The sequence below is a fragment of the Malaclemys terrapin genome, chromosome 13, assembly GCF_027887155.1.
Source record: "Malaclemys terrapin pileata isolate rMalTer1 chromosome 13, rMalTer1.hap1, whole genome shotgun sequence".
Lineage (NCBI taxonomy): Eukaryota > Metazoa > Chordata > Testudines > Emydidae > Malaclemys > Malaclemys terrapin.
The window spans coordinates 10,306,527-10,321,427 of NC_071517.1; the positions used below are offsets into that span (position 1 = coordinate 10,306,527).

The 14,901-nt window shown below is 45.7% G+C and overlaps 1 protein-coding gene across 2 annotated transcripts in view; it reads right to left on the bottom strand.

The window, feature by feature from the left end:
* PCTP (phosphatidylcholine transfer protein) overlaps positions 1–11,555 on the bottom strand; it is a 49,860-nt gene extending 38,305 nt beyond the window's left edge. For both annotated transcript variants that reach the window (XM_054048001.1, XM_054048000.1), the window contains exon 1: positions 11,331–11,555. In XM_054048001.1, coding sequence (XP_053903976.1) covers positions 11,331–11,471 — 141 coding nt within the window. In that variant the 5' untranslated portion in view covers positions 11,472–11,555. The remainder of the gene's footprint in view (positions 1–11,330) is intronic.
* Positions 11,556–14,901: the final 3,346 nt, after the last annotated feature.

Consider the following 14,901-nt stretch of genomic DNA (forward strand, 5'->3'; position numbering starts at 1 on the left):
TGGCCGGATCCAGGGCCGGCTCCAGGGTTTTGGCCGCCCCAAGCAGCCAAAACAAAAAAACAAAACGAAACAAAAAAGCCGCGATCGCGATCTGCGGCGGCAATTCAGCGGGAGGTCCTTCACTCCCAGGCGGAGTGAGGGACCGTCCGCCGAATTGCCGCCAAATACCTGGACGTGCCGCCCCTCTCTGGAGCGGCCGCCCCAAACACCTGCTTGAGAAGCTGGTGCCTGGAGCCAGCCCTGGCCTGATCCGCATAGAACCAATAAGGAGCTGTGGGTCTATGGTTGAGAGTCAGACTAACTACCTGGCCACGTAAAAAATGTCATTGTTACAAAAAACAACCCCCAGACAAGAATCTGTATCAATTAGCAAGCGTGAAGGAGTTTGAGAGTGACTACACTGCAAAATAACATTCAAGCAGCACAGAGTAGCTGTATCCCCGTTGCATTACTAGCTTGATTGAGAAAGGGCTTGCTTACCAGAGGAGCTCAGTCTTAAACATCAGAGATTTCATCAAAGCCTTCAACTGCATTCATTATGCAAGAGGACAATCTGGGCTTCCCAAAATTACAGAATCACTGGTTAAGATGCTGTATGAAAGTTCAAAATGCTATGTAAGGGCAGAAAGTGAGAGACCAGTTGGTTTGATAGTGTTCCTCCCAAAGTCGCAGGTCAACCAAAACGTTTTGTGAATTAATGTTAATTTCGACTGACCTCTTCAGTCAAAATGGAAAAAAACTGCCGATGTGCTGAAAAGAATCGTTCTGATATTACCAACATAAAACGTTTTGATATTTCAGGCTAGATGATCAAGGGGATTTAGGCGCCATTCACAAAACAGGTGGTAGTGGCAGCACCACTTCCTCCCCCTTATATCTAGTAGTCCAGCAGTTAGACCGCTCACCTGGAACATGGGAGGTCCAGGTTTAATGCCTTACCTCAGAGCTAGAAAGTATGTTCGCTCTCTCCCCTGCTCTCCCCCTGTGGAACAGCTTCCGCAGGACAGAGAGAGACCCACCACAGAATAATATCCCATGGCCTCTGGACTAGGGAGATGTGTTGATTTCAAGGTGTTTATAAACTCTTTCACTGTCCAACATTAAAAACAGTGATATTTAGGTACAGGGGTTTTCTTCTACAGAGGCCTGGGTTTTATTTCACTCCTCGGCAATGCCCCCCCCAAAGCATTCATTCTCAAGTTGAAAGTTTATTGATCAAACACAAGAAATTAAAACAAGCATTTATACTAAAACTGGAATGGAGTGATTATGCAAAACAATCTTAAAGCCTTTAAAAAGTCTCTCTCCTTTTGAAGACCAGTCTTATTTTCAAAACAAACCTTTTGATGCGAAGGGTTAATTTGACCCTCAGTCCAGATGTGTAAACGGTACTCATTTTGCCTGTTTCTAGTGGACAGGCAGATTGATGATGGAGGAGAGATGGAATGGAAAAGGGGAGGGAAATATGGCTTTTGTTGATTATTTTGGAACACTGGACAACTGGTCAGTCACAAATGGACGCTTTGGCTGTTAGGCCAACCACAGCACCTGTTGCTCAGATCCTGGTTCACATTCCTGACAGGGATGTCACGTGGTTGAGTCTTTTCTCCTTAGACAGGGCAGGGCTGTGGTCATCTCATCTGGCTGTGCAGATACACGGCAGGTGATTTGATGAAAAGCCAAGAGAAAGAGGTAGGGGGGATGGAACAGGATCTTATATGCCTCTGCTATGCTGGCTGTTGAGTCCTTAAAGTAAGTGTGTGTGTGTGTGTGTGTGTGTGTGTGTGTGTGTGTGTGTGTGTGTGTGTGTGTGTGTGTGTGTGTGACCTAAGTGAGAAACAAAGCTCCTTGAACGAAAACAAGGCTTAATGGCCTCCCTGTCAGGAAGAAAGTATTTTGATCTGGTCTGCTCCTGCTATCTCAGGGAAGATGAGGTGAGTGGAAGACACCCTGGGAAGACAGTGATGATTCCCCCCCCCCCCCAGTCACTTTTTAAACCCCAAAAAGGGAAACATGTGCAGCATAGTTAATCCCCTCGTTATTTTGTCTACCTAATATCCACCACACCAATTTTGTTTCATTCATTCATTTCTGGCTCCATGTCTTCCATTTTTTCCTAAGCATGTTTTCAACAGTTCTTGAACCTTATCAGCAGGCCCTTTTGGTTTGGACTAACCCAATTCGTGCGTCTGGTTCTCTTGCACTTGTTCATAACATTCATTATTGACAAACAACTTGACCTATTTTCCATGACTAATTTTCAAGCAGGAAAAAAGGTTCTAGGTTCTTGTGAGCTGTTGCACATCTTGTTTTACATATGAGCTACAATTGGGGCCATTTTTTAGGCCTGATAGTCACAGCAGCACTCGTTTGGGAGGGAGGGCACTTGGGTTCAAACCTAGATCTCCCACATCCCAGGTGAGTGTTTTAACCCCCTAGCTACTGGGTGTAAGTGGGGATGACCCCACCACCACCTCCTCCTCCATTCTGTGATTCAAGCCCTTTATTTTGTTTGCTTTTCTTTCTTTCTTTTTAAAGTTAGAAGTGTCCAAACAAAACATTTCATTCAGCACAAAACAAAATTCTGAATTTTCAGTGAAGCAAACAGTCAGAAAACTTACTTTCTATTCAACTCACTCCTAATTTTTTTTTTTTTTTTTTTTACTCTTTGCAACTGCCAGCAAGCAAACATTTGCACAGCTCTATGCTACAGTAATCAAGAGTACTTGCCAAATTATTGGATTTTCTCAAATTGCTTACTAAGGTTTAAACTATTAGATCAGTCTTCGCAAGGGAAATGGAGGATCACTCTATGCTACAGTAGATGTTATGCAAGAGACATACTGAGAGACAGGAATTTATAATGAGTTCAAGGCTAAAAGATCCTGAAGACAGAAACTCTCAAGATTTCAGAGTCACGCGTCAGCTAAATATTTAGAGATGGTACACTGTTCCACCAGACTAAACTTAGCATCTTTATTACCCTTTTTCAAAACATGACCTTTGTATACAATCCAACCTCAACTATCCAAACGCTTGTCATGTCTCCCCAGAGATTCAGAGAAGCTACATTTAGATAATTGTGGCTGCACTTGTCCCTTCTCCCAGGATTCACTGCCAACTACTTGAACCATACTGCCCCTGAACAGACAGAGCCAGCCAGCTTCCCATCTGGCCAGTAAGACAGCAGAGATTGAATGTACTAGAGCAGAATACCAAGCTGTCTACATTCAACTCAGCAGGCTTTGAAGCCTGCTTTCTCGGGTACGTCAATTCGGTTTCAGCTTTAGTCCATTGGAATCACTGGAGCTAATCAGCTGAAATCCAAAGTAACAGCCTAATTTGGCCCAGTCTTAGCCCAGCATAGATTTAAAACCCACTGAGCCGGTTTCCCCCAGTTATGCCATCCTCAGTTGTTTGGATAGTTTACATTGTACCCCCAGTTCTGCTTCTTCTGATGTAACCTATAAGACATTCTATCCATACTGCAACATTATACCCGGGTTCAAGTTCTATTATGATCTTGCTAACTCTGTGCAAAATATCAGGCATCTTCATAGAACTGCAGCCATTAGCAAGAGCTAGTTAGAGAACTAATCTGATGCCACATTAGCCAGAAAATGTTACATACTTTCATCTGCAGAGTGGAAATGGATTTTGACCAATCATCCTTTTCCTAAGTTTTAGGCACTCAGCACAATCCTACAATAAAGTCCAAAAGGAGACAATTCACAGGTGCAAAAGATCATCTGCGTGACGATCATCGTTGTTTTGTTGATGTGCACCCACAATTCCTTTAAGTACATCCTACATTTCCACCCACCCCCCCAGAGTTTATCCATTACTGGGTGAACATGGAGAATCCTAGTCATCCCTTCCCAATAACCCCCCTATTCACACCTCAATTTCAGTTTGATATTGGAGGGTCATTCTTGCATCTGCAACAAATGTCAGACGGGTGGCCAGGACCCGGGCAGCGTGAGTGCCACTGAAAATCAGCTCGCATGCCGCCTTCGGCACGTGTGCATAGGTTGCCTACCTCTGGTCTAGAATTTCACTGAACACCACACACACACACACACACACACACACACACCCCCCTCAGAAACAGCCCTACAAGATGGATAATAAAAGTTCCCTATTTTGGAGATGGGGAACTGAGGTACAAGAGAAATCAAACTATTTTAGATCAGACCCTTAAAGTCAAGGTGCGGGTTCCTGCTGGTCAAAGATAAACCAGAGCCCCCATTTTCAATATTTAAGAATTTCCATCTTCAAAATATTTTTTCAAAGGGAAAACATTTTTTTTATTCTTTCATGATTTCTCCAGAGGTAAGTCGATAAAGGCCCAGTGCTCTTGATGCTTCTGCAGTAGTGCATGCCTAGTGAGATAGTAGATTGAATGCAGGCCTAGTTCCAACCAGAGTCGATTGGGGGGGCGGGAGGGAGGGGAGGGGAAGTTTAGCAAGCTTCATAGCATAGCACAGGGTACAGCCTGTTGAGTCAGAACTTTAAAATAGCGTACTGGTGAGGGTCAAGTTAGACAATAGTCAGCAGGAGTTCTATTGAATTTGTTTGAAAGCGTCCATTTTTAGTGACTTATACCACCCGGTTAAGAGTTATCCACCCACAGCTACCAGACTATGCTGAGCTACTGCACCATTGCACTATCATTGATTTTAATGGCAATTCGAAGTGGTATATCTTTTCCTATTAAAAAGATATATAAAATCATATAAAATAGGAAATGGCATTTTTTCTAACATTTAAGAATTTTCACTTCCCCCCCCCCCCCCCAACAACAAAAAACAAGCTTTTGGAGGTTCCCCACCCTCTCTCCTTCCCCTTTTTCAATTGACAATTATGAGGGAGGAGGAAGGGAAAGTGTGAGGAGAGAGAGAGAGAGAGGTTTTCAGGGGGAGGAGGATGTTGAAAAACCAAAATTTCAAGAGAAAATTTAAAGATTCTCCTCAAAAACAACTAATATTTTATGACCAACTTTACTGGCAGCTACTATGCGGTACCCAGTTACTCAGACAACGCGTTTCCCCACACTTCTACCCTCCCCATAGATTCCACCAAAAACATTGCTTATTTTATACCTCTTTCATTAACTACCCATTTACTGTGTGGCAGGTTTCAGAGTAGCAGCCTTGTTAGTCTGTATCGGCAAAAAGAACAGGAGTACTTGTGGCACCTTCGGGCTGGTCTACATTGGGCGGGAGGGGGGGGAAAATCGATCTAAGATACGCAACTTCAGCTACGCTATTTGCGTAGCTGAAGTCGAAGTATCTTAGTTCGACTTTCCTGGCCGTCCTCATGGCAGCAAGTTGACCGCCGCGGCTCCCCCAACGACTCCGCTTATTCCTCCTGCCGAGGTAGAGTACGGATGTCGATTCGGGGATCGATTACTACCCACTGATCCGGTGGGTAGTGTAGATGTGGCCTTAGAGACTAACAAATTTATTGGAGCATAAACTTTCATGGGCTACAGCCCACTTCATCAGATGCATCATGAAGTGGGCTGTAGCCCACGAAAGCTTATGCTCAAATAAATGTGTTAGTCTCTAAGGTGCCACAAGTACTCCTGTTCTTTTTGCTATTTACTGTGTGTACTCCACACACTGACATGCTTTCATTTCAGTACTACAGGTCACCACTCCCATACTATAAATAGGGGGATACATTACCACACAGTGACAGAAGAAAAACAGATTACAAGAAATAGAATTGTCACTTCAGGGTAATGGGAATGAATCAGACTTTCCCCAGCCACCCTTCCCCTTTCACAGGGACCTGAACGACCTATTTGTTTGCTTTCCCCTTTATGTTTTCCTTTTCGGAAAGAACATCCCAAGAAACAGGGCACCTAAACCACCAGAGTCAAGAGGTGGTGTTTCCTGAACCCAAGTTTAATCCCTTAATTTGTATTTTTTGCTTCTTAAAAAGCAATTACAAGACTTCCACGTTTTGATCTCACTATTCCTTAGAGAAACCTTTCAGAATTTAGGGGAAAAACATGTATATTTATGTGTAGCTGAGCAGGATGTTCCAATTCTGAGGACACTAGGTTTGAACCTAGAACTGGAATATTTTGTTCGTCTAACCCTAACCCATCTTTCATCTGCCATGCCTCCAAAACAAATTAATTTGGGGGCACCAGTGTCTCTGTGAAACAAATATGATCCCCATTTTGTAGACCGGTGAACTAAGGAACTGTCCAATTTCTTAGGCCCTAATCATGCAATGAGATCCAACAGGCAGATTCTGGGAGCTCTACCATGCTGCATTGATATCAATGAGATTCTACAATGAGATCTGAGCACCTATCCACTCTCTCTGGGCGGTCAAGAGGTTGATCAATCACAACCTCCGGCGGGAGGCAGAACGCGAGCAGCTCCCCCTGCTGAAAACCTGCCAGAACCAAGAGACACGTGAACTATTTCAGAAGTCCTCGGCTCCCCCTCCTAAGGATGCTCACAACATGAGAGCCCCATCACTGCCCCTTCCTCAGGCCTTACTAACAGGCAGTGCAAAGAGACCACCACAATCTACTGGAGCGCTTCAAAAGCATCTTGCCCAACTGCTGATCCCATTGTCATTGGATACTCCCACATTGTCCCAGCTGATCAGGCAAGCTTTCCTCCAAGCCCAACTGCCAACTTTGCTACCATAGCACACTCATCACTTCTTCTTGCACCTCAAGTGAAGTTTTTGCAGCACTCACATGGGAGGCGGGGGGGGAGGAGATGAGGAGGGGGAGAAAAAGAAAAAAAAATAACAGAATCAAAAGTGCCATCACATCCCAAGAAGCATCCCTGAATGGTGGCTTTTGGTACTCAGCACCCTGCATGGGACTCAAGGTCAACTTGCATTCCAGGCTGTTAGCAGGAGGTCTCCATAAGCTGTCCCCCAGGTTCTTCCCCACTGTGCTTTGATTGGCAGCCTCCACTCAAGTGCAGAGGCAGGAAGGGTGAGCTGAATTTTGCACATCAGGGAGGTCTGTTCTTGGGGAAAAAACGGACCAGCAGAAGATATTCAATGTTGATGAGGAACGGCAGCCGTCCCCAAGTGAGAGAAAGCCCAGGGGGAGTTGGAAAGGGAGAAGGACCAAGGGACTCATGAATAAATGGTGGAGGCTTCCATTAATTCCAGCTGTTGTTGACTAATACTATACCTAACCTTCAAGCCTGGCTAAGGATATTGTGTATGCCAAATACAGAGAGATTTCCTCCAATACTAGACCTCATTGCCCGAAACCCTTTATAGTGGTGGCCAGGGAGTTGCTCTCTAGTGCCATCTGTTATGGAACATCTTTATTCCCAAATAAATAAATGCCTGCCACAAGTATAGGAGAGAAAGGGCATGTCTACACTTACCTCCAGAACGATCGATCCAGCGGGAGTCGATTTATCACGTCTTCACTAGACGCAAGAAATCGACCACCGAGCGCTCTCCCGTCGACTCCAGTACTCCACCTGAGTGAGACGTGTAGGCGGAGTTGACGGGGGAGCGGCAGCAGTAAACCTACCGCAGTGAAGATACCGAGGTAAGTAGCTCTAAGTACGTCGACTTCAGCTACGCTATTTTCGTAGCTGAAGTTGCGTAACTTAAGACCGACTTAGCTTGCCTACCCCCCCCCCCCCCCAAGTGTAGATCAGGCCAAAGAGAGCCTGAAGCACTGGGTCTGGTGCAAGATTTGAGGCCTGAACCAGAGGCTATGAACCAAAGTCAGGCTGTGTATTAAACAGATCCTTACAAATTCACTTAGTGGTATGTTAACCTGGCAAAGTTGTTGCTAGCATACTAGGCACTAGATATTTATGTAAATTCATTCCAGCAGGATAGTACTGATATCCCCAATCTAGTACAAGAGAAGACGGTTTGACAGAATAATGAATAGGGATGTTTTGTCCGAAATATCAGGAACAAGGGAAGGTTAAAAACAAAAACAAACCCACAGATGTCCTGAAACATGTAAGGTAGTACGTAAACTGTTTATCCCAGTTGTTTGTCTCAGTCTATAAGTGTTGGGGGTACCTCACCTTAACCCTTTGTGTGGCCAACGGGACAGCAGAAACTCCCGCTGCTGACTGAGATGCTCCTCGCCACTGGGCACTCATGTATTAGTGTACCTGTAGCTCCTATGGGATGCTAGCTAGCACTGTGCCTTGGGGGCAATAAAGCTGGCCAAGTGCCTTTGTCATCGAACTGTGCCAGTGGTCTCTCTTTAGGAGTAAGATCAAGGTCTACTGGATTAGCAGGCTACGCACTCTGCTAGTGCTGATAACACCAGAACTCCAAGGACAGAAGCACTGAGCAGTTGGAACAGCTTTATCCGCAACAACATTCTTCAGCACCCTTCTACAACAAGCAGTGAGAAATACGAGAAGACGACTAGAGTGGCTGTGAGCAGAGACCAAAGTGATCTTCTAACAGGCTTTCAACCCAATCCTGAAGTGGAGATTGTAAGAGTGCTGATTATAGCATTAATTTTCTCTATAAAGAGCCATCAGCAGGTCAGCCCAGGCAATTTAGGAAAAAGGCCTGCTAGAACTTCAAACTGACCCAGCCTGATATGACCACCAGGCTACCACTCCTTAAACTAGAGGGTTTTTTAAAGCCCAATTTAATAACCAAATATACCAAGTTTCATAGCCATAGGAGCCAGGAAAGGGGAGAAATGGGGAAGAGGCCTTCATTGCCAGCAGTGTTCAGGGAATCAAGCTACAAAGCAGCTCACTGAGAAAGTATAAACATTATATATTGGTAGGTAGTCATTAATCATTCTCTGTTACTGTTGTGACAGCCTCTGACCATATTTCTAGTCCTTCCATTTCAATTCAGCTTACCTACTCCTAGCAAGCTATTTGGATCTAACCAAACCTGGACTGTTTTAAATCGGATTATGAGTAAGTGTAACTGCTAACGTAAATATATTTCCTAATTCAATTTAGCTAAATCTACCTTTCATAGTTCAAGATAATTTGTTTTGCGAATTAGTCTAGCTGGAAATACAATTTGATTAATTCTGCATTTTCAATAGCTCTTAGAGTATGCTGAATGATATAAATTGCAATTAACAGGCCACTGAAGCTAGAAAATCATATTTAAAAGCTATCTTTACATGAATTACTGATAACAGATTATTCAAATGGATTTAACTTTTAAAGTGTCATTTATTTTTGATTATTTACGCCATTTGCTTTTTATTTTATTTTATTGAGCTTTGAAAAAGAAAACAGGCTAGTCGGCTTCATTTTGGTCAGTTTCAAGCCAATTTCTCTTTCCCATTCTTGTGCACTACCAAAACATTGCAATATTCAGATTGCAGAGACAGCAGGAAACAAAACTGCTTCCACAGACTTTTTAAAAATAAGTTGATGAATAATTTTATACCAATACTAGATTCTGTAATGCTTCGCCCCATACGGTATCATAGCATTTAATTCCAGTGCAACAATAGCACTGACCTGTTAAGTATGCGATAAGAAGAGTAACTAAAACTACAAAAATAAAGACATTTTGGAACCATATTTATAGGTAAATGTTTTAATAAGTCAGGAAAATGGTTTAGTTACCAAGTAACAATAAAGAATCACCTGCCACTAATAGAAAATATCTATATTCAACTTCAAGCTAATTTTAAAGATAGATTCTAGCCTTGAACATTTAAAATGGGATTTTGATGCCCAGTTCCACTACAATTAATGGGATTCTATATGAAAACCAATTCAGGCAGTTTTGGACATCTCAGCCATAATCTTCCCTCAAAACCAAGAAGTGAAGATTTCAATGCTGATAGGGGATTTATTACAGTGTTTTCTGAAGCTCTCCTTAATTTGGGGCCAGCATCTTGATGATGCAGCCAGCAGTAAACATCATCATCAGCTAAAAAGAGAAGGAGATGGAGACGGGACATGTACTTGGAAAGTTATTGAAGATTCTAAGACCAGGAACAGATGGAGGTGTTTGAAGACAGAGTAATAAGTTCCCTACCCTTCCTCCTTAAGGGAGGGTACTGTCATTCTCCCCTGAGATGGATTTGTATTGAAGGGGGAGATGGGTATTTCCCACTGAAATCAGTAAACTGCTTCCTTCGGACTAAAAGGCTTCCTCTCACCAAGCAGAGCCCTCCATCAGGAGTTTCCAAATTACCAAGTGTGACTAAACCTTAAATTCTCAGTAATCTGCAGGCTCCTGCAGCAGCTTTTAGAGAAACAGGAGCAGTGTTTGCAGCTGCAACCGTTTCCCCCCCATCAGCAGTTAATGGCATTAGCCTGAAAGCTGCTTTGTGTGACCCAGGAGACACTGAGCTAGTCGTGTTAGAGCTCAAACAGATGACAGAGGGGTGTGTGGAACAGGGGAGCAGTTCACCCTTTCTAGCTAATCAGCAGAACATCTCCCCACTTTCTAATATCTAGATAAATACACAAGCCTCCTCCACCAAGAACATGGATACTCCTCTAGAGAGCAACCCCACATAAAAGTTTCTAGGTGATAAACTGTCTCCAGCTAGTAGTCAATCCTACTTCTATTCAGTTATAGTGATGACAATCATTCCTGCCTCCCATTGATATATAGGGGAGCTGTTTCTCCCTAGATATAGGGGATACCCAGTATTCACCTGCTGTAGCTATAGATATGCACCCATAGACAAGGGATGAACACTTCCCCTGAATATAGGGGAGCCATCACCGGATATATAGATGCCTTCCCCCTTTATCTAGGGAATGCCCCTATCCAGCATAGATATGGGAACTGGGTATACCTTATGTATTGTGAATGTTCCCCATATATAAAGGAAATAGCCATGTTCTTTTTAATATATATATATATATATATATATATGAGAAGAGCTCCCCTCTGCCAAATAATGGGGTCCTTTCCCTTACATAATGAGAATGCCCACTACATAGGACAGGCCACCTTGCCCCCTGCATATAGGTGACTAACCCCCTGTACAGCTCTCCTTTATGGACTTTCACCCTTTGCTCCGCATACACAAGGAGCACTTCCTCATTGATACCAAGGTTTCTCCCTTCCCCCATGAATATAGGGGGGTGCCCCCACTTCCCCATGTCTCCAGTGAATGCCCCCCAAATAGGGGCCCTGCATCTGCCCCTCCCCTAGAGGACACCACACCGAACCCCAGAGCCAGTGAATGGATGAATGTCTCTCATAGACAGGGCATGCCCCTCCCCCACGTATATAAGGGACACCTCATGCCTATAGGGGCCGCCCCTTGGCCCCGTGTGCATAGGGGCCGCCCCAGCCCCGGCCCTGGGGGCTGCCCTCCACGCCGACAAGGCGAGCCCTCTCCAGGGTACCTCGTCGTAGAGCCGGTAGATACTGATGCCCATAGTCTCCACCAGGAGCTGCCAGGCTCCCCCTGCCGCCGGCGCCGGCTGGCTCAGCTCCCGGCAGGCGGCCTGGAACTGCTCCTCGGAGAAGCCCCGCTGCGCCTCCATGGCCCGCCTGTGCGGGGCCGGGCCCGGCGCGCCATGTGATATCCCCGGCCGGGCCGGCCCCGGGCCGGAGGCGGCCAATCGCGGCCACCCGCCGCTCGGCTCTTTCCGGGTTCCGGGAGGAGGAAGCGCCGAGCCCCGGGCTTGCAGCGGTGTGAGGCGGTATCGCCTCCCCTCTCCGCCTGTCCTGTGCCCATGGGGGGCGTATAGAGGGGGCAGCCCCAGACAGGCCTAGAGGGGGCATTCCCTGCCCATGTAAGGTATATAGGGCTTCCCCCGATGTATATGGGGAACGCCCCCCTCCAACATACATATGGGACACATCCCCCAAGGTATATAGGGGAACACACCCTCCTCCTTCCAGGCACTTCCTCCAACGTACATATGGGACATTCCCTGCCCATGTGTAGAGGGACTACTTCCCTCAGCATATATAGGGGGGCACTCCTGTATATAGGGAATATTAGCTGTTCCTCCATCCAATGTATTGTGGAGCCGTCTCTTCCTCCCTGCCATATAGGGTCCTGCCCCCTCCCCTCCCAACCCCATGTATAACACTTGTGGCACCTTAGAGACTAAGTGTCATAGGGGTATCCGTGTTAGTCTGAATCTGTAAAAAGCAACAGAGGGTCCTGTGGCACCTTTGAGACTAATAGAAGTATTGGGAGCATAAGCTTCTTGCATCTGAAGAAGTGAGGTTCTTACCCACGAAAGCGTATGCTCCCAATACTTCTGTTAGTCTCAAAGGTGCCACAGGACCCTCTGTTGCTTCTTAGAGACTAACAAATTTATTTGAGCCTCTGAAACATGTATAACGCTGCCACCCCACATATATAGGAGCAATCTCCCTCATGGGCCATTTGTATGGGCAGGGCCGGCTCCAGGCACCAGCCAAGCAAGCTGGTGCTTGGGGCAGCAGATTCTACGTGGCGGCATTCCGCCCAATCCTAGGGCGGCACGGCGGCTTTTTTTGTTTGCTTGGTTTTTTTGTTTGTTCGCCAATCCGGCCGCCCTGTAGGGGGCGGCGGCGCGGAGGAGGGGAGCGCCCTGCTGGGAGCGGGAGCGGCCAGGTCTGTAGCAAGCCCGGCAGGGCAGCCCGCATCCTTCCCTCCCTGCCGACCGGAGCAATGCGGAGCTGTCCCGGCAGGCGGTGCGGTGGTCAGGGCCACAGGGCGAGCATCCCGCTGAAGCCCTGGCCGTCCCCCTTCTCTCTCTCTCCCCGCTCCCTCCCCCTCTCCCACCCCGCTAGCCAGGGCACGTCTGCAGCGCAGGGAGTCCCCTTGCACCCTGGCTCCGGCCGCACCGCAGGTTTTTTTTTTTCCCCTCCTTTGCCGCTCCGGCCACGCTGCAATGGTTTTGTTTGTTTGTTTGTTTGTTTGCTTTGCCATTTTGGCCGCCCCCATTTTTTTTTTGCTTGGGGTGGCAGAAAAGCCAGAGCCGGCCCTGTGTATGGGAACTGTCTCTCTCCACATGTATAGCGGGGACACTGTAGCGTTGCTTTGTCTGTTAAACAATCACTACATTCTGTCTGTGGTGCAATTTCTAGGAATAAGTGCAAATGGGGTCAATGCAGTGCTATGATTTAGAAATCAAAGGGGTATATGTAGAGACCTACCAAATTCACAGTCCATTTTGGTCAATTTCACAGTCACAGGATTTTAAAAATCGTAAATTTCATGTTTTCAGCTATTTAAATCTGAAATTTCACAGTGTTGTAATTACAAGGATTCTGACCCAAAAAGGAGTTTTTTGGGGGGGTTGCAAAGTTATTGTAGGCGGGGGTTGCAGTACTGTTCTCCTTACTTCTGCACTGGTGCTGGTGGTGGCGCTGCCTTCAGAGCTGGGCAACTGGAGAGCAGTGGCTGCTGGCTGGGAGGCCAGCTCTGAAGGCAGAGCCGCCACCAGCAGCAGCACAAAAGTAAAGGTGGCATGGTATGGTATTTCCACACTACTTCTGTGCTGCGGCTGGTGGGGCACTGCCTTCTCCTCTGAAAATGGCCCCCAGTTTGTAAAGTGCTTTGGGATCTCTCGGGATGAAAAGCAATATAAATACAATTGACGTGTTGCTATGGCAGCCTCACACAGATAACCACAGCAGCCAGTGGAGCAAAATGGGGCAGTGCATGTGGAATAGTCTCCATAGGCTGCATTGCTATATTAAATATTGTTCTGCTCACACAGCTCCTCCTAGATTCCCCTGCTTGGACACAGTATCCCTTGGTGAAGAAAGAGTCAAGCAACCCTGAGCTACTAACAGTGGACAAAGAATCAGTCTCACAACACCATTATCCTCACCGTCCCTAAATGCAAGCTTAGCAAATGTTAGTTCTCTCTAGTTTCCCTGCCTGATTGCTGGCTTCTTTGACAAAGAGTCCAGTGATGTCAGATATCCCTCCCAGTTCTAGCTAATTGGTCCATAATCAGGCTGTGAGTGGAGGATGAAGGTTAACATGCAGCAAGAACAAATGCCTCTAATGACCTTGACCGATTATATGATCTCTTATCTTAAAAAGCCTTGGCAGTGTAAGTGGTTAATATGGGGACTGCCTAATATTGCCTGCTACTTTACAGTAAAGCCCAGATCCATGAAGATAGTTAGACTCCTAACATTCATTGAAATCAATGGACGTTTGGATGCTAAATACTTTTGTAGATCTGGGCCTAAGCGTTCTTCATTATATTGTCTGGATAACTCTGAAGTGGCTATTGTACGACTCTATAGCTGTCACGGCTCCAGCACCCTCACCAAAAAAAGAGATCTTTGTCTCACAAGGTTATTCCAGCAAGCAAAACTTTTAAATAAACTTGCAGTTTACATCTGTGGCCATGTGGGGTGGTGATTATAAGTAAACATGGGTGCAAGCACTTCTGAAAGGAGCTGATATACTCTACTGGGTTAAGTTCCGTTCACTTTTATAAAATTATTTATTATTTGTATTGCACTAGTGCCTAGAAGCCCCGGTCATGGGTCAGGCCCTACTGTGGTAGGCGCTATTCAGAGAGGAGTTTATTTTCTTAATGTTACAACAAGAAAGAAATCCATCTGCAAAGAACTAACTAATTAAAAACAGTGGATCACTATTATGTGGGTTGTGGATGGGGTTTCAATAGTGCCTAACTGATTTAGGAGCACAGATCCCATTGACTTGGGACTTATGCTCCTAATGCAGTGTCTACATTTGCACAGTGTGGATCTCAGAACATTGACATTGTCTTAGTGCCACTCAGGGAGGTGATGTCACTGCGTCGCTGTAACGAGGCACTTACATCGGTGGGAGACAAATTTAAGTGTAGACTGCACACATGGCAGCTTACATCAACATAACTTTGTAGTGTAGACCAGGCCTAAGTCACTAAAATGTGCTTGAAAATCCCACCTGATATTCACAATGTAAATTACCTGATTAAAAATCACACTGCGATGGATTCATGG